Source organism: Miniopterus schreibersii, assembly GCF_964146895.1.
Source record: "Miniopterus schreibersii genome assembly, chromosome: 3".
In the NCBI taxonomy this organism is placed as follows: Eukaryota; Metazoa; Chordata; class Mammalia; order Chiroptera; family Miniopteridae; genus Miniopterus; species Miniopterus schreibersii.
Genome location: NC_138103.1, coordinates 23524355 through 23535021, shown reverse-complemented (window position 1 = coordinate 23535021; position 10667 = coordinate 23524355). Strand labels below are relative to the sequence as shown.

Genomic DNA, 10667 nt, shown 5'->3' with positions numbered 1-10667 from the left:
TGCTTCACATGTAAAGCTTTTATTTTGAAAAATAAAATACAAAAGTCATTAAATTGTAAATGTATACAGTAATCCCTCAACTTCTCAGAAACAATACAATGAATTATTTAAATAATTAAGATATTTAGTATTATCCACACCGATACATTTAAACAGGTACAAGTGTTCTACAAAACATTAGAACATGTACAGACGACCTAGTCCAAGATGAAACTGCCCAATTTTGCTTACAGAATCCCAATTTTAAACTCTCCCCTTGAAAACAAAGTTTTGAATCTGATAAGACAAGACAAGGACCAGCGCAGTTTTAACAGCAAGCACGCACCCCTTCTGGGCTCCGTATCTGCTGGGTTGTGCATGCAATTAGAACCAAGAGCGCTGTGCTCAGGAGACAGATTACTCAGGAAGGTCCAAATGTGTTCTGACATTCCGCCCGCTCAGTGGGAGGAGTCTGGCTAACGCACGGGAGATGCAGGCCACGGTACACACACTCCATGGATCTCAGCAGGTGACAGCCAGCCCTGGAAACATCCCTTCTGTTGAAAAGGCATCAGTCTTCCCTAGGGCAGACGGGAGGAATGCGGTTACTGGTGTGGAGTCACGGTTCCTTCTTCCCCTGCACCACCCGGCCTCCTGCCCATTGCGGTCTGGCATAAGCCAGGCAGGTGGACAGGGGGATTAACAACTATGAGAACAGCTGCCTCTGGACTACTGGAGAGGCACACTCTTCCTCAGGCTGGGATGCCTGAGATGCCTGCCAGTAGCTCTAATGTGCAAAGCAAGCAGATGGCAGCCAAAACAAGGGCCGCTCCTGCCCATTTCTAAATGACTGCAACTGTCATAGCTACTGCACCAATTGAAACTACTGCGGGGGCACTGGTAGGGACATCAAATGTCCAGGGGTCCAACATGCTGACTCTTCTTTTGAGAAAGTGGATGCTGAGGTTCTTTAGAGGAAGCTTTAAATAACACAGTGACTGTCATTCAAATGCCAAAGGACCCAAAAGACAAGAAGACAGACTAGCATCTGTCCTGAGATGCTCTGCTGTCTTCCTAGCATGTGGGCACCTACAGGCTTTGATAAGCAAACAAGAGTGAAATGCTGCTGTGGAGCCAACCTGAAGGCTGGGATCAACTTGACACCGCATCTTACCTAGTAAAACAAAGACTATACTTTCAGGGATCATTTCTATAGTTTTTTACTAGAGAGGTTTGCCTGGACGTGTCTTGTAAAACAGCTGGTCAATAAATAAAGCCCTGTGTGTGTGTTTTGGGAAGGGGATTTATACATTTTCAAAGTATTTTGGACTAACAAAATTATCCAAGGCTAATAACTGCTGTTAGATATGCATACCCACAGAGTATAAGTCTGACATTTAGCATTGGCTCCTTAGCAAAAAGGCAACCAGAAGTCCTGAAACCTATTCACGTTATTGGCTCACTGCCATCCGTGATTTTGACGTGGCATAGCAGTGCTCGTATGCTTTTTCTATCTATGATCCACTAATATACAGCAAGTCATAAAAAAACCCTGTTCAAATAATTCAGTCTCAATTTTCTCATCAGTAGAATGGAATAATACCACCTACTCGCCAGAGTGGCTTGAAACTTGAATGAACTCATTCAAACACATATATATAAAACATATATTTATCACAGATGCTGTTATACATATATTATATATTATATGTCATATAATATATCATTTATATACTATTTATAAATTGCTTGTTATTTTATGCTTAGTATGGAGTATGCACTTAATACATTGTTACTATATAAAATTAAAATAAAATAGCAAGCAAAAATCAAATTTTCAAAAAGCTTTTCAAGTTCCAAATGATCTAAGGCATCTCCACATTATTCAGAGCAAAATAGGATCTTCAGAAAGTGTGGGAGAGGGATGTGACCTCTGAACAGGACACCAGGAGGTCTGGGTTCAGAAACCAGCTTTGCCACTAAGTAGCGGGTGTCCCTGGACATGGACTTGATGTTTACTCAAATCTTTTAAAGGGGGCTTATAAGGGATGGCTGGCCTAGCCCAAACTGTAGCCTTTAGTTACCAAGAGACAACATAGGTTACTAACAAGACTCCTAATACATTAAAATCAGCAAGAGCAGGCTTGAAAAACAAACCAACCCCCCAAAATATTAGTGCAAAATTATGTGCATGTCCAGCACACAGAGAAAGCAGCGCAGGGTGGTGGAAAAAGCACTGGTGTTCTTCAGCCCTGGGTTCCCCCACCTGGGATGTGGCCCTGACAAATCACCTACTCTCTCTAGGATCAGTTGCCTTATCAGCAAATAGATGATTGAGGCCTTATCAGCAAATAGATGATTGAGGTTGATGTTCTCCAGGTTTCTTTCAGCTAAAATATTTTATCATTTATCACATTGAAAACAACAACTAACTGTTATTTTGCTTACTATGTACCAGGCTTTTTGCAGACATTATTACGGTTAATTCTTACTACAACTCTCTCATTAATATCTGGTAATATCATTTTACAGATGAGGAACTAAGAAACAGAGGATTTAAGTAATTTGCTCAATTCCACTCAGAGCCAAGATTCCAACCCAGGCAGACGGACTCCAGAGCTGTGCTCTCCACCCTGGCCCCGCTGCCCTCCTGTGAGAGCCTAAGCAGGGAAACCCGAAGGCCAAGCAATGTTCCCCAACCCTCACCTCATGTATGTAAGAGGTTTCCGGCTCTGCTACTCCACTTGCTCAGTCTGTCAAAGAAAGCAAAAGATGTTTTAAAGTCCTCAAAGTTGGTCAGCACAAGAAGTGAATGCTCTGGATTTTTTTAGATTAATTTTTTAAAAAGTAAAAGTTATAAGTTTCAAACTCTCACCATCTTTCCCAATTTGGGGGACTCTGCAGTTGAGGGACAATGGCTGTGTATATTGTATTCACAAGTCTTCTAGGCACCAACTGAGAACAGTTAAAGGCCATGGATGTGTATGTAATAAGAACAAAGGGTAGCTGTACACTTTATTTCAAGGTACAGAATCAGAAGCCTGGGGCAGATACACAAGGCAGGCTCCTTATATGTGGAATACTGTGTGGGTTTGGAAGACCTCAAGCAGCCGGATTCTAGTTACTAATAAAGTATTTCTCTAGTTTGGGAAGACAATGAGCTCCCTGAAATTAAGACAGTATTAAATTATTGTTAAAATCAACAATGACCAGAGGCCAATCTTTCTACTACCAGCGCATATTATCTCTAAAAAGATTACTTCAACGCAAGAGCCCATCTATTACACATCAAGAGGAGAAAACAGAGACAGTACCTGAGGTTTTTCTTTAAGAAATTCAGGTAGCTGAAATTCTCCTTTATAGACCTGGAAAAACAAAGCCAGTATGAGTCTAAGCACACAGGCACTGTCATCATCACTCCCGAATGCCTGCGATACCTGACCGTGCGGGCTGACCGCCCACTCCTGGCCAGTTTGAGAATGGGCGGGAAGCCTGTCAGTTCATGAGCAGCCAGGGCTGCAGGACTGAGTGAAATCCCCATTCGCCCTGGTCCCACCTGCCCCACGTGTGCCTGAGTGCTTCCCAAGGTGGGCGGCCGGGAGAGGGCTCAGGGCATCACATGAAGAAGAAAAAACAGCAGCCCAGCAGTCCAAGTTCCATTGTTTTAGCTGAGAGAGCGAGCCCCAGGCCATCTCTCTCAAGCGACCAACACAGAATCCCCACAATTCAGGAACAGGCTCCTCCTGATTTCCTTTTCAAATCTCAAACCTTAAAACCCTGGATTTAGCCCAACCTTTCTTAATGTACCCAAGACTCCCATAATAATTTGAATATTAGATGATTCTTAAAATGATACTTTTAAACTCATAAAATCTTATAATTATTATTATTTTTTAAACCCCACACTAGTCACACAGCATTAAGAAGTTCTGTTATCTATTAATTTATTTATTTTATAAAATTAATTTATAATTTTAACAATTTATTCTTATTGATTTTTAGAGAGAAAGAGAAACATCGATGTGAGAGAGAAGCATCGATTGGTTGCCTCCTGTACTTGCCCTGACTGGGGATTGAACCCGCAACCCAGGTATGTGTCCTAACCAGGAATTGAACCTGAAACCTTTTCTGTGCATGGGATGCTGCTCCAATCAACTAAGCCACCTGGCCAGGGCAATCTTATAATTAAAAATTTACTCTTTTCTATATGTAAAATTATGTTTCTAATGCCAGCAATTAGGAATTTTAAATAATACCATTTATAAAATAATATAAAAAACCCACACCAAATACCTGAGACTAAATCTAATAAAAGATGCATAAGACAGAAAACTATAAAACATTATTGAGAGAAATTAAAGACAAAATATACAGAGATATACTACTTTCAGGGATTATAAGATTCAACATAGTAAAGGTGTCCATTCTGCTCAGAAGATTTCCAATCAAAATCCTAGCATGCTTTTTTCAGGAGGGTAAGGGGTAATTTGAAGCTGATTGTAGAAGTTATATGGAAATGGATAAGACCAAAACTAATCAAGGTAATCTTTTTTCTTTTTTTTTAAATATATATCTTTATTGATTTCAGAGAGAAGGAGGGAGAAATGAGAGAGACAGAAACATCAATGATGAGAGAGTCATTGATTGGCTGCCTCCTGCACGCCCCCTACTGGGGATGGAGCCGGCAACCCGGGCATGTGCCCTGACCAGGAATCAAACCGCCATCTCCTGGATCCTAGGCCAGTGCTCAACCCCTGAGCCACACCCGGCGGGGCTAATCAAGGTAATCTTCAAAAGAAGAGCAAAGTGGGAGAGGACTTACTCCACCAGATATTAAGACATTATTATAGAGTTATAATTAAGCTGTATTATACAGGTATGTATGAAGACAGTAAAGTTTTGGGACTGTCAAAAAGAACACTTTCTACTGACAAAACAATTCCTATTTAGTGCAGGAAACCAAGTCCTGCATTGCTCACAAAAACAGCAAAGTTAGGAATGGAATTTCCTTTGGCGAAACGAACAGTGCTTCTGGAGATACTATTCCCTGGCACTAAGAACTGAGGGTTTTGCCTGACATCGATGGGCTAGGTATTCAGAATCCAAACCTTCCGAAAGAACTCTCCCACCTCAAGCACCAAAGAAATGACAGACAAAAGTAGGCTTTTGATTTAGAGAGTGCACTGGAAATAAAAATAAAAAGAACAGCAGCTAAACTTTATTATTTTCTCTGCACCAGGTTAGTGTTAAGTAAGGGCTTCATATGTATTATCTCGTGGGGTCCCACAATCTCTGGAGGGAGGTGTTATCTTTTTAGAGAGAAAGGTACAGAGAAGTAATTTGTCCAATGTAGTGAAATGGGAAGCTACGAAGTACCATCCTCAGACTTCATTGCTCTGTTTAGACTGAAGTATGGAGGCTCCAGCAGTAATCCAGATGAGAAAGGATGGCAAGGAGGTGGCAGTGGAGGTGGCAAGTGGTAGGTTTGTGCATTTTTTTTTGCTGATTACATCTAGATTTCCTAACAGATTGGATGTAGGGTGTGGCAGAGCAGAGGAGAGTCAAGGATGACTCCCAGGTTTTTGGCCTAAGCAACTACCAATTGGAAATATGAAGTTGGCATCAACTCAGTTGGGAAAGGTTCTGTGTGTAGCAGATTTTTGGAAGATCAGTAATTCGGTTTTGGATATGTAAGCTTGAGATGTCTGTTAGACAATGAATGAAAATGTCGAGTAGCCAGTTGGATATACAATTCTGGAGTTCCTGGAAGAGGTCTGGGCTAAGATATATAGATTTGAGAATCATCAACTTAGAAACGGTAGGTGAAGCCTCGGTACCTGATAAGATAACCCAGGGAGTCCGGGTGGACGAGAAGAGCAGAGGACTTAAGGCTGAGATAGGGTCAGTCAAACGTTAAGAAGTCAGGGAGAAGAAGAACCAGCAGAGATGACTAAGAAGCTGCCGATGACAGAAAAGAAAAAAATGTTAAGAAGTGGTGTCCTAGAAGCCAAGTGAAGGAAACATCACGGAGGGGGTAATAAGTGTATCAAAAGAGACTGGGAGAGAAAACAAAAACTGGCCACTGGATATAGTACTGTGAAGGTCACTGTGACCTTGACAAAGTAACTTAAGTGGCATGGTAGTTGTGGAATTCTGAATAGAGTGGATGTAAGACAACAGAGGGGAAGGAACTGGAGACAGGGAGTGCAGAAAACTTGAATTTTGATGTAAAGGGCAGCAAATAAATGGAATGGCAGTGGCAGGGCAACTGGGATCAAGAAGCGTGTGTACGTGTGTGTGTGTGTGTGTGTGTGTGTGGTGTGTGTGTGTGGGTGTGTGTGTGTGTGTGTGTGGTGTGTGTGTGGGTGTGTGTGTGTATTCAGCTAAAAACAAACTAAGGACATATTTGTCTATCGATGGGAAAGATCCTGCTGGGGAGCAAAATCTGATGATGCAGGAGACATGGGGAGATGGGCTTGTGCACACATGGGAGGAAATACCTTCAGATCGGAGCATGGACGTTCACTTCTGTTACACAGACTTCCTATGAGGACAGCTGAGGGTATCAGGTCTGAAACACTTCCCTTCCTCTAGTCTCTCCAAAATCACACAATACTCTTTGGTTGAAGCCACATTCTGTAAATTTTCACTATAATTACAATATAAATATTTATATAAAATGACAGTATAAATATCAGATATTTACTTCTACACAACTTGTGTGTGTTTTAGCTGGAGTTAATAATTTCCTCATACATTTTTATAGTAATAGACTATTTCTTAGAGCAGTTTTAGGCTTATGGAAAAATCAAGCTGCAAGTAGAGTCCCCATACACTTTCTCCCCCTCTTCTACAGTTTCCCCTATCACTAACATCTTGCATTACTGTGGTACATACGTTACAATTAATGAATGGGTATTAGTACACTGTTATTAATAAAGTCTTAAGTTTGCTCTAGGGTTCACTATTTGTGTTGTACTTTCTATGGGTTTTGACACATGTATTCACCATTACAGTAGAATACAGGTTAGTTCCACTATCATAAAAATCTCCTGTGCACCATCACCTATTTATCTCCCCTTCCTCCAACCTTTTTACTGTCTCCATAGTTTTGCCTTTTTTAGAATCTCATAGAGTTGGAATCATACAGTGTGTAGTCTTTTCAGATCGGCTTTTTTCACTTAGCAATAGGCACTTAAGTTTCCCCACTGTCTTTTCGTGCTTTGATAACTCATTTCTTTTAATCACCGAATAATGTTCCATTGTCTGAATATACAGCAGTTTATGTATCCATTCACCTACTGAAGGAAATCTTGGCTGCTTACAAGCCTTAGTAATCATGAATAAAGCTGCTATAAACATTTGTGTACAGGTTTTGTGTGAACGTAAGTTTTCAATTCATTTGGGTAAATACCAAGGGGTGTGAGTGCTGGATTGTATAAGAGTATGTTTAGTTTTATAAAAAATCCTCCAAACTCGAGAGTATAATGCTAAGTGAAATAAGCCAGTCAGAGAAAGACAAGTACCACATGATCTCACTCATATGTGGAATATAATGAACAAAATAAATTGATGAACAAAACAGATCCAGAGAAGTAGAAGCATGGAACAACTGAGGGATCTCAGAGGGAAGGTGGGGGTCGGAGGGGGTGGGGGGAGAGATTAATCAGAGAACTTATATGCATATATGCATAACCCATGGTCACAGACAATAATGTGGTGAAGGCCTGGGGGGGGGGGGGAGTCGAGTGTGGGGTGGAGGAGCTCAATGAGGAAAAAAGGGGGGATATCTGTAATATTTTCAATAATAAAGATAGATTTTTTTTAAATTAAAACAAAACAAACAAAAAACTCTCCAAGCTGTCTTCCAAGTATCATTCTGCAGTGCATGACAGTTCCCCCTGCTCCACATCCTGACAATAAGGTGGTGTCTGTGTTCTAAATTTTGGCCACTATAATAGGTGTATGGTGGTATCTCTTTGTTATTTTAATTTGCATTTTCCTAATGACATATGATTGAGCACTTTTTCATATGCTTAGTTGCCACTGGTATATTTTCTTTGGCAAGATGTCTGTTCAGATCTTTAGCCCATTTTTTAATTGGGTTGTTTCTTAATTTTGAGTTTTAAGAATTCTTTGCAAATTTTGAATGCCGGTCCTTTATCGGTTACGTATTTTGCACAGATTTTTCTCCCAGTCTGTGGCCTGTCTTTTCATTCTCTTCAAGTCTTTTACTTGGTTTGAAAGCTTCTCCTTTTTCTTTCTTTTATTAGTATTATCATAGTATATCTTTATTCGTTCCTTTACTTTTTTCTAGAATGCTTTCATTTATTGATTTTTATTGATCTTAGAGAGGGGGAGAGAGAAAAACATCAATTGGTTGCGTCCCATACACACCCCAACTGAGAATCAAACCCACAACCCAGGCATGTGCCTCTCTCTCATGAAGATCCTTGTGAGCACATTGGGCCCAGCCAGATAATGCTGGATAATTTCATTTTAAATTCCTTAATCACATCTGCAAAGTCCCCTCTGCCATATCACGTAACAAATTCACAGATTCCGGGGATTGGAACATGGAAATCTTTGGGGGGGGGGGCGGGCATACTCAGTCTGCCATGTGTAAGCAATAAATAACTAATGCATTATACTTAGAACCTTTACAGTTTACAAACAGGAGCATGGGGACGCACAAAGTGCTATAGAAATGAAAGTTGTATAGCCTTTACACACAAGCAGAAAGCTGTACATGTGCCTTTAAATTTTAAAACTGGGTTTTAGGGAGATGTTCTTATTCTTAGAGATGTGTGCTGAAGAAGCATCATATTTACAACTTGCAAATAATTCAATAGCAGCCGCAGCAAAACATCTGTGTATATGCTCATACAGAGAGACAGATGAACAGATGAGGCAAATATGGCAAAATTCCAACAGCTAATGAATTCTGTTAAAGGGATACAGATGGTCTTCAAATTTTTCTGTAAGTATGAAAAAGTTGGGAAAAATCAAGGAGATCCAAAAAAATTTTCAATACGACAATATATTAACTTTACAATGCTCATTGGAGTATAAGAACCGTATAATTTACAAATGGGCTAAAATTTAGGATTAAACTTAGGGGTTGGCAGCCTACTCTGTGAAAGGCCAGAGAGCAAGTATTTTAGGCTTTGTGGGCCCTACAGTCACTTTTTTTTTGTTCTGTTAATCCTCACCAGAGGATATTTTTTTTATTGATTTTTAGAGAGAGTAGTAGGATGGAGGTAGGGAGAGAAAGAGAGACTGAGAGACACATCAACACATAGACTGGTTGCCTCCCACACTCGCCCGAGGGGATCAAATCTGCAACCCAGGTATGTGCCCTTGACCAGGAAGGAAATCAAACCCTTGACCTTTTTGGTGTAAGAGCCAATGCTCCAGCCACTGAGCTACACCAGCCAGGGCCCTACAGTTGCTTTTCCAACTACACAATGCTGCTGTAGTACAAAAGCAGACATTGCAAAAAGTCCATAAATAAGCAGAGTATGTTCTAATAAAACTTTATTTCCAAAACAGGTGGCAGGCCAGATTTGGCCTCCAGGCTGTAAGTGCCAATCCTTGATCTAACTCAAAGCATTCTTTCAAAATAAAAAAATTTTAAACAATTTCCAGAAACATGTACTAATGATTATACTATGTGTTAAACATATATATATATATATATGTATATGCATATATATTTTTATGTGTGTGTGTATATGTACGTGTATATGTATATGTGTGTATATATATATATTTCAAAGGCTAAAAGATTAGTCTCACAACCCCTGGCTGTGAACTTGAGTTTCACTGTAAACTCAAATCTAACTTACACCTCCCCCTTCCTTCTGTAAACTCACTGTAAACTCTGTAATATAATCCTCCCTTCCTTCCTCTTTCCAGTTGTACTCAAGTGAACAAAAATGGATTAATCATAATCCTTAGTTAATGACAAACTTTCATAACTGATTCATCTTTGGCCTGTTATTTATTTTGCAATGTAATTTGTTGTTTTTAATAATATATTAATCATTCCCCCTTAAGAAATTATGACTTGATAGTTTCACATCCTTTCTCTAGCAGAGAAAACAAACACCAGCTAGATATGGTAATACAGAAAGGAATCCAGATTTTGAAATTTACATCTTTGATCCCACTTGGCTCTTGTGGCCCCCTAGAGACTCATTATCTCTAAAACACAAATATGAAACAGCTGATAACATGTATGTTTACATATTCTCATTTGTCTAAAAATATGTTGGCAGCTTTGCAGATCTCCAACTGGGTTCCTGGAGAGTTCAATAGTCTTGTGCTGTCCAGAAACAAATGGATAAATGTTACATGCCCTATATTAAGAAGAAAAAATATTAATTGGCTCAGAAGCATGATGGTCTACTGAAACAATGTTTTTAAGAAAATAAATGTTTCTGTGTGTTGCCTTTTGGGTGAAGTTGGACAAGACAGACTGGAATGTGAGTTGAACTGGGAATGTGTAGTAGCTGTGAACTAGAAACAGTTAACTGCAAATCTATCTTCACCATACTTCTTAAGGGAAGGGGCAGAGGATTAATCATCTTTGCATCTTGGATGCAGGAACGAGTAGAAAGTCAGCTGAAAAAAGAAAGAAATGCATGAGATCTTTCCATAATGATCTCCATTTTTACAGATTAAGG

At 39.8% G+C, this 10667-nt stretch overlaps 1 protein-coding gene across 4 annotated transcripts in view; it reads right to left on the bottom strand.

Moving 5' to 3' along the window:
- The window catches only part of TPST1 (tyrosylprotein sulfotransferase 1), a 65479-nt gene continuing 54812 nt past the window's right edge, over nt 1–10667 (bottom strand). For 3 of the 4 annotated variants that reach the window (XM_081132679.1, XM_081132677.1, XM_081132678.1), the window contains 3 exons: nt 3294–3344; nt 2686–2732; nt 1–560 (listed from right to left, as the gene is read on the bottom strand). In XM_081132679.1, coding sequence (XP_080988805.1) covers nt 2715–2732; nt 3294–3344 — 69 coding nt within the window. In that variant the 3' untranslated portion in view covers nt 1–560; nt 2686–2714. The remainder of the gene's footprint in view (nt 561–2685; nt 2733–3293; nt 3345–10667) is intronic. The other variant, XM_081132680.1, reaches the window with a different exon arrangement.